This window comes from Chenopodium quinoa, unplaced genomic scaffold, assembly GCF_001683475.1.
Source record: "Chenopodium quinoa cultivar QQ74 unplaced genomic scaffold, ASM168347v1, whole genome shotgun sequence".
Classification (NCBI taxonomy): domain Eukaryota; kingdom Viridiplantae; phylum Streptophyta; class Magnoliopsida; order Caryophyllales; family Amaranthaceae; genus Chenopodium; species Chenopodium quinoa.
In genome coordinates, this window is record NW_018742798.1 from 3,594,210 (window position 1) to 3,610,224 (window position 16,015).

Sequence of the window (16,015 nt, forward strand, 5' to 3'; positions counted from 1 at the left end):
GAACAAAGAGCTTGATAATAGGATGCCCACGCGTCTCTGAGCAGGAGAGCTTGAAATACATGTCCACGCGTCTCTGAACAAAGAGCTTTTTTTTAATATGTCCACGCGTCTCTGAACAAAAGATCTTGAAAGAGATGTCCACGCGTCTCTGAACAAAAGAGCTTGAAAGAAATGTACACGCATCTCTGAACAAAAGAGCTTGAAAGAAATGTCCATGCGTCTCTGAACAAAAGAGCTTTGATAATATGTCCACGCGTCTCTGAACAAAAGAGCTTTGATAATATGTCCACGCGTCTCTGAACAAAAGAGCTTTGATAATATGTCCACGCGTCTCTAAAAAAAAAGAGCTTTGATAATATGAATGTTTGTTGTGATAATATTCCAAAGAAAACTTCTGAAGACCAACGCTTGTCGATCTTTAAAGCTCGCTTGAACTTTGCTTCCACTATGCCAGTACGTCGGCGCTTTTGATGTATGTGAACCATTATGTCGGTGCCTCTGCTGTTTATGATCCAGTATGTCGGTGTCTTTGCTGTTTACGAACCAGTACGTCGGTGTCTTGCAATGAGACAATGTTTTAGGCGCATTAAGCTAAGTGAGACGATCTTTCGTCAGGTCGATCACTTATTACGATTGTAATCAAGCCGACTACTTAATCATGTTAAATTGCTTATAGGGGCTAACTGGAGTACCAAGGAACCCAAAATTGCTGAAAGAGGTTGAAATAACTGCTCTAAGTGGTTGAGTGTTCTGTCACTGCTGAAATGTCTCTGGCGCCAAGAATTGGCTCCGTCGCCAGACGCTGGGATCTAGCGCCAGGCGCTAAAAACTGTTGCCAGACGCTAGATGTTTTCGTCTGGTGGTGGAGTAGGGTCTTCCCTATTCTGCTGTACCTGTATTTATTTTTGACTATAGGACTTTGCTAATTTATTTAATTATCTTAGGGTTGACCTAAGGCTTAGCGTTGCTTGACTCATTGTCTTGTCGTGACTCAAGGTATGAACTTGACTCGCTGTGATTGACTCGAGGTTGACTCGACTCGAAGTGAAATGACACGTGTGAATCATGACCCATGTGTGCATTGTATTATGATTGTGCGACTCAAAAATGCAAAAAAGCAAAAAAAAATTCCGTCATTTTTTGTGGAGGAGGGTACCGACTTTCTCCCGAAAAAGAAAGACGCGAAAAAAGAATTGAAGTTTTTAATGGTGCATGTTGAATGAGCTTAGTCAAATGTCATTTGATACTATCTCTCAAGGTGAAAAGATTAATCCATCCTAGGATATCTTGATGGTTGACTCAATGACGAAAGTATTTGGGTAACTTAGGCACGGAGGCTAAGCACTTCATACTTCGTGATGTAATGACAATTATGATTGATGAGTGATGTTGATATGATAAGGCATGCTTCAACATTGTATTAAGATTAGATGACAAAGGTTTCCTAAGGGGAACTATATTTGGTCATGTATTTGTGATGTGTGTGAAAGTGATTCTAAAGTCAGGCCGCAAAGGCTAAGTGTGTAGAAAGACATTATTTTTAGAAGAGTCAAATGATGGTGACTCTTAGGCTAGGTAAGCTAATGATGTAGGGATCAAGCCCCCAAGTCTAGCTCTAAGTAGATAGGGATGAGCATTGGAGATCTCTTGATATGATCATGATGTGTGAATGTAAATATGAATGCAATTTTTTATTACGGCCGCACCTCGATGTGAGGTTGCCTACGTATCCGTTAGGAATCAGGCCGAACGTAGCTCTAGCCGAACCTCGCACAAGTGTATATATACCTCAAAAAGGTCTTTTTAATGGTTGTAACGTGGTTAGGCTAAAGGTTGAAGAAGAAAGGGATAAAGGCTCAAGGCCCTAGATAAGCCCCCAAGGTGTGGAACCTTACTTTTGAATCTTTGTATTTTTATGCTTGAGGCTTTTGACTCTTTTTTAGCTCTTTTTTTTTGCTTTATTTATTTTATTTTAATAAGTGTGGGCAATCCCGATCATGCGGTCTATCACTCACTTGGAATTCATGTTTCTCAGGCACGATACCGAGCACTCGATAAGAGACGCAATCTGAGACGTGTTCATATCAAAGACATGTTCTTGTCAAAGACATTGGAACACTTGCCCTTTGTACACTTTTATTTATTTATTTTTGCTTATTTTTAATCTTTTGAAGTCACTCAAGCTTTTTATGAAATTGAAAATTGCATAAGTCGCACACCATCCCATCCCAAAGTTAGGTAGATGTAGGTTGAAAAAAATGAAAGGTCTATCATTAGACGAGGCTCAAAGTGGTTTATGAAGAAAGGACTGCATATTTGAAGGGTGAAAGGTGATATGATGTGGCTAAAAGGGGTGCCTCAAATCATTGGTATACCTTGTGCTTGGTTTGACAATTCGTTTTTTGTGTGTAATGCAATGATCATATGCAAGAAAATAAATGCTCATTTTATTAAAAGGGAAAAAGAAATAATCTACAAAATTAATCTAAGGGAAAAGAAAGGTGCCGATGCTAGACTTATTGGGGAGAGAAAAAATGAAAAATAAATAGAAAAAAAAAATCATGAAATCTTGTCGTTGCAGCTCGCCTTTTGCCTTGTGTTTATCATCACTTGGTGTTCTTGCCGACTGGAGGTATTGGAAGCCCGTTATTGTCGATCAAATATTGGATTGCTTCCTTTAGCTTCCAACAGCTCTCAGTAGTATGACCCCTACCTTGATGGTACTTGCAGCGTACATTTGGGTTCCAACTAGGCAATCTCTTCTCAAGTGGGGGATCTTGAATGGGTCCAATAGGAGTAATGAGTCCCTTTGCATGTAGTCGATAAAAATCATCATCGTAGCTAATTCCAATAGAGGTGAAATCCTTTCTTAGTTGCTTTCTAAATCCTCGATTATCCATGGCTAAGATTTCATTAAGGTCGAAAGTACAAACACTGTTACTAGAGTAGGTGTTTTCGGAAGAAGAAGGATAGTCGTTCTTCTTTCCTTTACAACCACTGTTGTTATTGTTACTAATCTTTGCCTTCTTGTCGCGCGGGGGAACATGAAGGAGATTTAAAACAATGAGGTCTTGAACACAATCCTTGAGGGAAAGACATGCTTCGGTGGTGTGACCACGACCTCTATGGTATTGGCAATAAGAATTTGGGTCCCAATTAGGATACCGTTTTTCACTGGGACCAATGGGGTGAATGATACCTTGGTCGTGAAGACAGTCAAAAACTTCATTGTAAGTCATTCCTATTGGTGTGTATTCTTCGATGGTCCGTTTCGCCCATGGCTTAGGAGCATTGAATTCTTCATTAAATCCTTGGTGAGAATTTTTTTCGATAACCATCACCCGATTTGCTAGTCCTTCTACCACATTCAAGAGCATGAAAACAACATCATGCAGTTTTCGAACATCCTCTTTTAGACTTGACGAGTCTTCCCTGGTATTATCTAAGAAAAGACTTTCATCCTCCTCAATCATGGCCACTTCATCAAGAGAGGTTATATAAGCTGTCTCGATCATGGGCTCACCTACAGGTGTGATAATAAGTGATGGATCGAAGGATGTTTGATCTTCTTCGATGGCTAGAATCTCGGAAGTTTCATTGTTATCGATCAGATCTTGAATAGCTTCTTTGAGCTTCCAACACTCCTCAGTATCGTGACCCTTTCCTTGGTGATATTTGCAGTGTTATTGGGATCCCATTTAGGTGGCCTGGCTTCTGGAACTGGGTCTTTGATAGGCCCTATGGGCATGACCAGTCCTTTATGGTGTAGCTTCTCGAAAGCTGTTTCATAACTCATACCAAGTGGAGTGAACACTCTTTTTGACCTTTCGATTCGTGATTTAGAGGCGTTCGTAGCATGTACTTCATTAATGGGAGAGGAAGAAGAAGGATGGTCGTTCTTCTTTCCTCTCGCACTATTATCTTTCAGAAGGTCATCTTCAATGTCAATGCCTATATATACACAGCCTTGAAAGTATTCAAATTGTGTTGGTATTTTAAGTGCTTTGAATACTTCCCTTGGATATTCTTGATAAACATCCTCACAGATTCTTTTTCAGTGGGCACCTCAATCATCTTAGAGGAAGTTTCCCTCCACTTATTAAAGAAAGAAGTAAAGCCTTCATTCTCTTTTTGTCTTAGCATCTCAAGTTGTCTATAATCGGTTTCAACTTGAATATTGCACTTGTACTTATCAATGAAAGTGTTCACTATTGATTCCCAGGTAGAGGCTTTCTCTTTGTCAAGGGAGAAGAACCATTGTTGGCAAAATGTTTCAAGAGATAGAGAAAATATAGAGGGAAACACTTTCTTATCAATACCCTTAATACTCATTATTGTTTCAAAAGCTCTTAGATGAAAATAAGGGTTGTCAGTTGCCTTAAATTTCGGGATGTTGTTGGCATTGAACTTCTGCGGAAGAAGATCTTTGTCCACCGAGACCCCTTGTGAGCTAATGCCTTGAAACTTGTAGTCACTAGACAACTTGCTCAAACTTTCTTGCATGAGGTCCATCTGTTGTTGCTTTATAGGGTCATTGATTTTGAGGGTTAAAACCTTCAATGCCTCAATCACGGTAGTCAATTGATTCTTAAGTTCATTGACTTCTTCTTGAGTTGCCATTATCTTCTTAGCTTTCCTCTTTTGACGGATCGGTTTATCAAAAAGTAAGATTTGAACAAAGGTGTTGTCCTTGATTAATCGCCCTTCTCTCCTTGACCAAGTACTGTGGTAAAGGAATTTGGGGACATTCATTGTTAATTATTTTACTCAAACTCTATTCAACATGCAATGGATGGAGGAAGTGAAGAAAGATGATGTAGATGGAGGGATATGAAGAATTAGGAGTATAATGTACCCCCAACTCAAATGACGAAAAAAAAACCGACTCATGCATGAACCTAAGACATGGTCATGGGGACATATACAAAGTGTGTGTTAAACTAGTGAGTGTAGGTAACATGTTAAGACTCGTGTCATGACCATGTGACTAGACTCAAGAAAAGACTAAGTTAAGACTTTATGTATATGCATTAAACTGGACAGGCTGTAGTATTTTAGTCATAACTTTCTATCTGTCAGTCTGATTGGGATAAACCCAGCACCAAATTAAAGATAAAACTCGGGGCTACAGATTCATAGGCTTAACGACTCGTAGTTCTTCCAATAACTCCAGCTATGACCAAAACAAGTTGACATTTGTGCAGTATACGGGAATCAAAATCCGGGTTGACTTAAAGGAACTATGACTCGACTTAAGGTATATTTATTTGCTCAAATTAATTAATAATCAATTAATTACGCAAAGTCCTTTAGTTATTAATTAGTTTGTTTAGTCTTAACACAAGTCAAAAAAACGGTTAGGAAAAATCCCATAGAGTATGCACAACAAATAATGCACAATTAGTCAAGTAGGCACAATATGATGCAATGAGTTTACAACCTAACCATGGCTCTAGTTCTCTAAAGTTCGGGATATGGGTTAGTCAAAGAGGGTCCATGGTTAATTTTCTGGGTGCACCACGCGAAAGCCTAATCGTGAAGGGTTGGCGCGAGTGGATGGGACACCGCGAGTTTAGAAACACTCGCTTCCATGGTTTGGTGAATTCAACATTCTCGGATGTTCCCTTTGTTGCTCAGAGCATCCAATCAGGTAGATGGAGCATGAATTCTTTGAGGGTTATGTCCATATGTAGAACACATATGGGTTTTGGAAAAGCGAGAAAAACTCAATCAGGAAGTAGGATCGAGCAAGCAATGCTAAAAACTGGTCGAAATTAGAACGCATATTTATGGCTCGGTATTTGAAGAACTTGGCGCCAGCAAACAGAGGCACGCGCAAGATTTTGGCTTTAGTGCCTGGCAACAGAAGCTGTCGCCTGGCGCTATCGTCAAAACGTTGGCGCTAATCATTTTTCGCTGACGCTAGTTCCTACATGCCTCAGCAGCTTTCTGTTCTCGATAAAATTTTCTAGTTTCGCGCAGCATTATTTCGATCCTAGTTGTGAAGGATATTTCTCAAATTTCCTACGTGTAAAAATCCTATGTTTTAACTCATTACGGATGGTCTTTCCAATGAGATCTTTTTTATGCATTTGACAATAATGTTAATCAAAATTACGCACATGAAATACTTAGAACTTTTCGAGTCTCATCCACTCATTCTAAATCATTGCCGAAATAAATTTCGGGAATTAAAATAGAAACCCTCCCCAGTGGAGTCGCCAAAAACTGTAAGGAATATTTCAAGCATTATCCCTAGCTCGAACCCCACTGTGATCATACACTAAAGTACGGTGGCGTCCAAAGTGAAAGAAAATAGAGCAAAAGAGTCGCCAACAAGTTTTAAAACTTGTAAACCGTTCACAGGGTGAAGGTTACACCCCTTAATAATCCAAGAGATCGTTAATTCTAAAAGGTCTTGAACCATGACTGGTAGTTCGGGGATGAAGGTACAAATCCAACCTTAAAGAGATTAAACCTGCCTTAATAATAGGCCTCTACTTTATTCTGATCGTATTCATGTGCGCTTTCTGACTAACATACAATCAATAGATTTACCCTAAACCTGTTTATCTATGTTGGTTGAATTTTAATGCACAAATAAACCTATTATTGGCGATCACTTGAATTATAATCATATTAACCCTATTCAAGATTATTAATTATCTTATTAAGCGTGATTACAAGCACCAATTCCCTTTAAACATGCATAAAAGGTGTGATCAAGCACTAACAATAAAAATCAAGCAACATAATAAATTATCATAATAAACATAATCATAATATTCATGTTAAAGCATAATAATAGCAAGATCCTAGGCATGATACTAACAAGATTAATAACAAACCCTAGCATTCACTAAACAATAAAGATCAAAGCTTTAACCCTAACATGATACTAACATGCTATTAGGGAAGAAAATAGGAAGCATCGTAGGAAACACAATTGTCATATTTGATATTAGAAATTATAGTTGTTACCCTAAATATGATACTAGGATGATCAAAACACCCTAACATGACACTAGGAATTATAATAACAACCTAGACATGATTTCTATATCATAATAACAATGCAAACAATTAAAGAACTTACTTGGATGCCTCGTATCTCTTTCTAATAACAAAATACACGTTAGTAACTTCAAGGAAAATAATAAAACCAACAATTAAATTAAATAATTGAAATAAAGATTTGGGATCAAACCCTCAGAAATTAAAACCTTTCACGTCAAGGGCGAAGGCAACTTCAAATTTGGCTAGGTGTTTCTAAGTCTTGTGAGTGCAGAATTGTGTTTTTAGAAGGGCTAGTTTAGAAAAGAGAGAGAGAGAGAGAGAGAGAGAGTAATCAAGAGATTCTTGATGAGAATTGGTGAATGAAAACGGAGTTTTTAGGAGGCTATTTATAAAGAAAGTCAGCCAAAAAGATAAAAAATTGAAACAGAGTTCTGACGCGTAAAACGAGGTCAGCGCCAGACACTAACGCTAGCGCCAGGCGCTAACGCTAGCGCCAGGCGCTAACGCTAGCGCCAGGCGCTAACGCTAGCGCCAGGCGCTAACGCTAGCGCCAGGCGCCTAGCTTAGCGTCAGGCGCTAATGGCTGCGTTTGGCGCTAACTTAATTATTGGCGCGTTTTCTTAGAATCAGATAGAAATTGCCGTACAGGAGGATAAAATCGTATTTTCCTCAAAAACATTCTTTTATTCTGATTAAAACTCTAAAAAGTCAACAAAAGTCAATTTATCAATGCTAATTGAATTAGGAATGGAAAGAACCTTTTAGAAGAATCTAGAAGACTAAAACCATTCATAATTGTATTAGGAATGATAAATCCATATTAGGCCCTCCTCTAGATCATTAGGCCGCATATAAGGCTCAAACCGGGTCCAGTTTAGTAATTTGGCCATAACTTCCTCAATATTCATCAGAATTGGGCTTATAATATATCATTGGAAAGCTCTTTTCAAGCCCTATCCAACTACACTATTATTGGACCCATATCATGGACCAACAAAACTGGATTGACTGTTTTATTAAAATAGTTTTTTAAAAACAGAGAGAAGAGAAAAGAAATTAAAACTATCCGCAACACTAAACTTTCCACACTTTCACTTCATTCGATTATGATTCGACGTGAAAGGTACTCATCACTGGGTTTGGTTTTGGGGAGACAAAAATGGGTGCCTACAGGGGTAAGAACATCCTAACTACCTCCAGTTCTTCTTTTCGTCCGTGTTAGGATGCTAGGAAGGTCCTCCTTTCTAGGTTCTCACGGACGTATCATTGCGTCCGTGTTGGCATGATGGAAGGGATCTCCTTCATAGCTAGATACAGACACTAATGTATTATCTTGCTTTTTTTTTCGCTAACTTTCGCCTCTCTTCAGCTGTCGACTCCGACCCCAAGGTCCAAGAGAAAGCAGTCGTCCCCTGCTTCCAATATGGACAAGGATGGGAAGGCGTCCAAGCAAAGGAAGACGATCGCCTCTAAGACCACTTCCACTACTGCGGCAAAGACTACGTCGCGGACTGTCTCCAAGCGGTCTAAAGGAGAACAACCCCGGCTGGGTGATAGCGGGTCCTCAAAGTCCATGGATCCGACCGTCACCCCGGTCCATGATAGGTCCAAGAGATCGGACAGTAGGGGTAAGTCGACCCCGGCAAAACCGATCGGGACAGAAGTGACTCCGCCCGTACAAAGAGTCTAAGAATCTGTTTGGCTTGAAGCCTTTCAGTCGGTCGGCGACCAGCTTGGCCGCACGGGTGAGGAGAGTGACGAGCCTGCGCCGCCTCCGTCATTCACCTTCAATCCCCTTAACGCTTCGAGCTTCTCTGACGGTCAGTTTGAGTAACTTTGCATATTTTGTTTTGTTTTTTTATATGCCCAATTGAGCTTAAACTAAACTTTTGCGCCCGCATGCAGATATTGCTGAGGAGCTACACATGAAGCTGCCCGGCCAATCCCTTATTGGCGCGGACAGGAAGGCCATGAGGGAGGCCATGGCCAGGGCTGTCCCTGCTGAGCAGCGAGACAAGATGCGGGGGATTCATGATGGCTTCCTTGGCCAAATGATCAATTGAAGTGCTGAGGTAATTTTTCTTTCAACTTTCACACTTAGTTAATTTTTCACTCTCATTTTGATAACATGTTTTTCCTGTACGCAGCTCTTCCTGCGATTGAATGCCTTCCTTGAATGGAAGGACAAGGAGAACGCAAAGCTGAAGCATGCCTGGGATCAGATTCAGAAAACCCAAGATGCCATAACTGGGGAAACGGCCGTCCAGCGCCGATACTTTGAAACCCAAATCAACGCGCTGTCCAACAACGTAGCGCGGCAAGCTGAAGATTTGGTGAAGCTGGGCCAAGCCCTGGTGCAAGAGTCCGTGGCTAGGGACGCCATGAGATAGGAGAGGGATCAAGCCCTCCTGGACGGCCAGCGCTGGAAAGAAGGGTTTGAGGCCTTCGAAAAGCTTAAGAGTGAGGTGGCCTTAGCCCAAAAACACTTGAAGGAGGCCATGGACAAGGCGGACGTTCTTAAGGCCGAGGTGGAAACTTTAAAGAAGTCCGTTGAGGACTTAACTCTACAGATGAAAAAACCTCGGGCCCTAGTGCAGACGAGGTCATCCGCATTGAATCGAATGCTGAGGATAGGCTGAAGAGCCACTTCTTTAAGGCGTTCGAGCTCATGGTGGACGAGGGCGAGGCGATCTTTTATCAAGAGTACTTCACTAAGCGCCTCAACTTTGTCTGCCTCAAGGAAGAGGCTAAGAAGGCCGGGCAGCCTTCTCCTAAGCTGGACGTCACACCAACTACCTCAGAGGATGAGGAAAATGCAGAAGTGGCGGCCGGCAATGATGGCGAGGAGGAGAGCAAGGAGACGCCTGCTGAGGACGCGTCCCTTCCCGCCTCTTAAGAGCCCGTCCAAGGCCAAGGTCCAGCTTCTTAGAGCCCCAGCCGCCCCATGATATCAGCTCTTTGTTCTACCTTTTTTTTTTACCAATTTTTATTTTCCTTATTTGCCGCCTATTAGAGCGGTTTTTGTAAGACATTTTTCCGCCATTCGAGAGGTCTTTTATTAATTCAATCTCTAGTTTTCATTTATTTCATACTTAGAAAGTTTTACATACTTTTAGCATGTTTTTACATTTTCGTACGCATGCTTTTTTGCACGTTTTTACGTTTTCGTACAATGGGGGGGGGGGTATGCCCCTTTTTCGGCGTTCGCCTACTCCATATTTTGAATGGTTTGATTGACTTGGTAGAGTATATACCTTGAGGGGTATTACTACTAGCAAGTTAATCAAATCATAGTAATGATTGCCCTTGTACTAGGTGATACGCCGAATCAACATATTATTCGGCCGTTTGATTGGCTTTGCGCGAGTTGTCCGTTGAAACTATCGCTCGAAAATGCTCAAAAAATTTCAAGTATTATCTTAACCTAAAATTTCTAAGTTTGGCGAGGCTAGAATGCCTAGGTATGCCCTTTGCCCAATTAGAGGGGTTACATAGGATACTTTACCTTTGCCGTCCGTCTAAATGAGGAACGGACGTATAACAGTGATTTAAGGTCAAGTCATTCATCATTTTTTTTACGACCGGGTTGCTGTGTTGCAAGCAACCTAGTAACAAGTTTCACGCGGCGTTTCTTCTTAGACTATGAAAGTGAAAATAAGCATAAGTAGAATGGAAAATAATATAACAATGTTTGACTTTTCATTAATTTGTCAAAATTACATTGTTGTGGTCGTACGACTTTAATTACATTGCTCGGTCAACAGACCTAGCTGTATATACAGCTTTTGGCTAAGTACTAAGAAAAGACTTAAACATAATATTTCTTCAGGTTGTCAGAGTTCCATGTACGCGGAATCAGACGGCCGTTCATGGCCTTGAGACGGTAAGTACCATCTCGGACTTCTTCACTGATTCGATACGACCCTTCCCAGTTTGGGGTCAGCTTTCCATCTTCATTTGCCCGACCCACAACCTCCATTTTCCTTAGGACCAGATCTCCCATTTTTAGCGGACGCTTTAACACTCGGCGATTGTATGCCCTTGTCATCCTTAGGCGATAAATTTTGTGCCTAAGCGTCGCATTGCTCCTAGCTTCTGGAAGGAAGTCTAGGGCAGTCCTCATGGCCTCCCAATTGGCCGCTTCATCATATAACATCACTCTAAGAGTGGGCTCATACATCTCAATTGGGAGAACAACCTCAACGCTGTATACCAAAAAGAATGGAGTTTTCCCTATGGAGCTCTTGACCGTTGTTCGTATGGACCACAATACATTGACCAACTCATCAGCCCATAGGCCGCCTACCTTTTCAAGCTTACGCTTGATACCATTGGAGATCAACTTATTGTGTGCTTCTACCTGGCCATTGTCTTGTGGCCGGCCAACCGAAGCAAAGCAATGAGCTATGCCCTGGTCTTCCAACCATTCCTTGAGTTAAGGCGTTCCAACTGGGGTCCATTGTCGAACACCATAGACTGAGGAACGCCAAAATGTGTAATGATACTCTTCCATATGAAGGCTTAAACATCCGTCCACTTGATGCCCCGAACAGCCTTGGCCTCCACCCATTTTGTGAAGTAGTCTACTGATACAAACACATAACGCCTTTGACCAGATGCTGGCGTGTACGGTCCTAAGATATCCATCCCCCATTTGGCAAAGGGGAGCGGACTTTTTATGGTCGACAAACTGAAGCAGGGCGATGGATCAAGGTTGCAAATATCTGGCACTTGTCACATTTTTTCACCATTTTCATGGCGTCCGACTTTAAGATCGGCCAGTAGTATCCCAGATGGGCAACCTTTTCAGCCAAGGCTCGCCCTCCAATATGAGAGCCACACTGCCCCTGGTGGAGGTCGTTAAGGACATCATGCCCCTTCTCGGGGGTAACAAAGTTCATGTACAGCTTCACAAATGCCTTTTTAAGCAACTCCCCCTGCTTCATTTCAAACCAGGCCGCTCTCTTCTTCATCAGCCATCTCTCTTTAGGATCGGCCGAAAGTAATCCATCCCTTAAATACGAAATGATCTCGTCCATCCAAGTGGAGCTTTTATCAATGATTTGTATTGGCTCGGCATCAATACTCCTTCTTTCTTTTACCTCCCAAAGTACTAATCTGGGAGTATCACATGATGCTGAGGATGCTAACTTAGAGAGGGAGTCCGCCTGATGGTTGGACGAACGAGGAGCTTGCTGTAGAGTAAAATGATCTAGGCCCTTGGCCTCCTCTTTGACAATCTTCAAATATTTCATCATAGCCGGCTCCCTTGCCTCAAAATCTCCATTTACCTGGCCGACTACAAGCAGGGACTCCGAGCTTACATCCACTTTTTTCGCCTCTGCCACCTTACACATTATAAGGCCAGCCAGGAGAGCTTCATACTCAACCTCGTTATTAGAAGCTTGGTACTGAAATCTCAAAGCATATTCAAACTTATTCCCCTCGGGCGATTGAAAAATGACTCCAGCACCACATCCGGTTGCTGTTGCACTGCCATCAAAAAATACCTTCCAGGTCTGATCTCTGGCCGGCTGAAGATTAGGCCGAGTCATCTCAGCTAAGAAATCAGTAAAGGATTGTCCCTTGATTGCTTTTCTTGGCTCAAACGTAATGTCAAAGCCACTCATTATCAAGGCCCACTTGAGCATACGACCATTGGCCTCTAAGGTTGTAAATGGCTTCTTTAGAGGTTGGTCTGTGTAGACTACAATTGAATATGCCAAGAAGTACGACCGCAACTTTTTTGATGCCATGTAAAATGCTAAGCCAAATTTTTCAATAAGGGGTACCTCAGCTCGGTGTTGTGAAGTAAATGGCTGATTAAAAAAGACTGGGACCTGGTGGCTATCCCTTTCAGCAAGTAGGACGACACTTAGAGAGTGTTCAGAGATGGCGAGATAGATAATTAGCTTCTCATTCTTGAGTGGACTGACGAGCTGAGGAAACGTATGCAGATGGCTTTTTAGCTGTACGAGTGCTTCCTCGGCCTCCTCTGTCCATTCGAACATGGCTTTCTTCTTGATGGTTTGAAAGAAATAACGACACTTATCCCCTGACCTTGACAAAAATCTATCAAGTGCTGCTAAACAGCCGGTCAGTCTTTGTACTTCCTTAATCGTCCTTGGTGACTTCATGTCCAGGACAACTTGAATCTTTTCAAGGTTGGCCTCAATTCCACGTTGATCAATCAAAAATCCGAGAAATTTACCGGACTCAACACCAAAGATAAATTTCTTTGGATTTAACATTATCTTATGCCGCCTGAGTTCGCTAAAAGTTTCTCGCAGATTCTTCAGGTGGTCCACCAGCTCTTTTGACTTGACAATCATGTCATCGATGTATGCCTCCATATTCCGGCCAGTTGATCTCTGAAGACTGTATTAACAAGTCGTTGAAAGGTAGCAGGGGCATTCTTGAGGCTGAATGGCATAACTTTGTAACATTACAACCCCTGCTTAGTTACGAACGTTGTTTTCTCTTGATCTTCTTCCTATAAGGGAATTTGATAGAATCCGGAGTATGCGTCCATGAAACTCATCAGGGCATGACCGGCCGTTAAATCAACCAGACGGTCGATTTTGGGCAAGGGAAAGCTATCCTTAGGGCATGCCTTGTTCAGATCGGTGTAATCCACACATATTCTCCAAGTTCCATTCGGCTTCTTCACGAGAACTACATTAGTTACCCAGTCTGGGTAATAACATTGCCGAATGAAACTGGCGTCCAACAGCTTTTTTACCTCAGCTGCGGCCGCCTTATTCCTTTCTTCTCCATGATTTCTTTTCTTCTAGCGGACAGGTTTAACGGCTGGGTTCATAGCTAGCTTGTGCACGACCAGGTCAGGACTTATTCCTGGTATCTCACCAACGTCGAATGCAAATACATCTTTGAATTCTCTCAGCAGCTGGACTAACTCATCCCCAATCATATCGAAAGATATAGTGCCTACCCTGACCGTCCGACCGGGTTGATCGGGGTCAAGCACTATATCTTGGCGACTGCCAGCCGGTTGGGGCCTTAACTCTTCTGGCCGACCGACAGTCATTAGCTGCTATGCTTGCTCTATCTTGGCCGCCTTACGCTTCTAGACGACCTGGTATGCTGGGAGTGAGGTTCCTTCTTCTTTTGACTCGGACGCTTTTGGTCCGCGTGCTGTAGGCTTAACGGCCAATTGATTACATTCCTTAGCCATTTTCTGACTCCCTTGGATTGTCCCAATTTTTTCGTCCGTCCTCTCGAACTTTAGCAGCATTAGATAAGGTACAATGACTGCTTTGGCTGCATTCAGTGTAGGACGGCCAAGTATGACATTATATCCAGTCAGCTCTTTTACAACTAGGAAGCAGACAACCATATCTTTTCCTTCCCCTTTTTGTCCAAAGCGGACGGGTAGGTCTATCCGCCCAACCGGGTGGATAAAATTCCCCCAAAATCCTACCAACGGGTGAGTGATGTCCTGAAGAGCATCCTATAGGAAGCTTAGATTCTTCAAGGCGGCCAGGCTGATGATGTTAGCCGAGCTACCCGTATCAATCAATATTCGTCCGACCTTCAAATTGGCTATCTTCATAATGAATACCATGGGATCATTGTGCAGGGCTTTGATCTCCCCCCGGTCAGCCTCGTTGATGATTACTTTGGGAAAGGGTTCGGCCTTTACTGTATCCTCTTGCATCACCTTTCCTAAGTTCCAGGCGTCCTGCTTGATCCCTTTCATGGTTGGGCCGCCTAAGGCGAAATCTCCTGATATTACGGCCACAAAGCCTGAATTAGTGCTATTCCCATCATCTTCCTTGTCTTTGTTCTTATCATTTTTCTGTCTTTTCTCGGACGTGTTGTCTGTCCATGTGTAAGTGAATTTGGACTTCATCACATAAGAGTTTAGCATGCCCTTCTCGGCTAGCTTGTCCAATAATCTCTTCAAATTGATGCAATCGTTCATATCATGTCCCACGTCCTTGTGGTAATGACAATACTTGTTCTAGCTCCTATACTGAGCCGGTTCTCTCAGTGGCTGTGGCTTTTCAAACTCAAACTTATCCTTGATTTCCATCAAGATGGAGTAATAGTCCTTGTTGAACTCATACTGGGGTTCGTACGTCTTGACTTTATTGGACTTCTGCGGCTGGCCATCGGCCACCCAAACTTCTTTTCTCTTTTTTTGTTCTTTCTTTTGGCCGGCCGAGTCTTGCTGAGAAGATTGTTTCTTCTCAGCCCCCTTGGCCGGCGCTTCTGATTTTGTGAGCGAACAAAAGTCCGCCGCTTCAATATAAGCTTCGGCTTCTCGCAAAACACCTGCGTATGTCCGAATCTTTTTACTTACCAGGTCAAATTTAAAACCATTATGCATTAATCCCCAGAGAAATTCAGAGTAAGCCATTTCATCCGGCAAATTATGAATTTGGGCTTTTTCTTGGTTAAATCGCTGGACGTACGACCGTAGGCCCTCATTCTTCCCTTGAATAATTGTTGCCAAATTAAGGCTGGTCTTTCGAGGTGGTATGTTGTATGAAAAATTCCCCACAAACAGCAAACTAAGAGTAATAAAGCAATTGATACATCCGGCCGGGAGGCTATTGAACCAATCTTGTGCCACACCCTTCAAAGTGGTTGGAAAGAATTTGCACCAAGTAGCATCATCTACACTTTGCAAGTACATCAGGTTCCTGTACAAGGTGATGTGAACTTCTGGGTTGCTCGTGCCATCATAAGCTCCCACGAGTACACTCTTCACCTTCGGCGGCTGAGGGATAGTTAAAATATCTTGCGAAAACGGAGGCGGCTTATCTTCTAGGGTCAGCAGGCGCATCTGCCAGTCAATTGGGTTTGTCTGCGCGAACGGTCCAGCCAGGTAGGGAGCCTGACCGTTCGTCTTTCGTATGGCCCATATTGTCCGAAGACTTGGGGATTCGGCTGCATCAAGCCATTGAAACCCTGGGGAGGCTGATATTGAAGTGATTGGACTGGAATAGGAGTTGGGGTGCGGACAACTTGG

At 42.5% G+C, this 16,015-nt stretch overlaps 1 protein-coding gene across 1 annotated transcript; it reads right to left on the minus strand.

Moving 5' to 3' along the window:
• Positions 1-10,825: 10,825 nt before the first annotated feature.
• LOC110725012 lies at positions 10,826-13,154 on the minus strand. The gene is made up of 2 exons (XM_021904492.1): positions 11,709-13,154; positions 10,826-11,428 (listed from the first exon to the last, which is right to left on the minus strand). Exons 1-2 carry the CDS (start codon positions 13,152-13,154, stop codon positions 10,826-10,828), a joined length of 2,049 nt encoding a protein of 682 aa, XP_021760184.1.
• Positions 13,155-16,015: the final 2,861 nt, after the last annotated feature.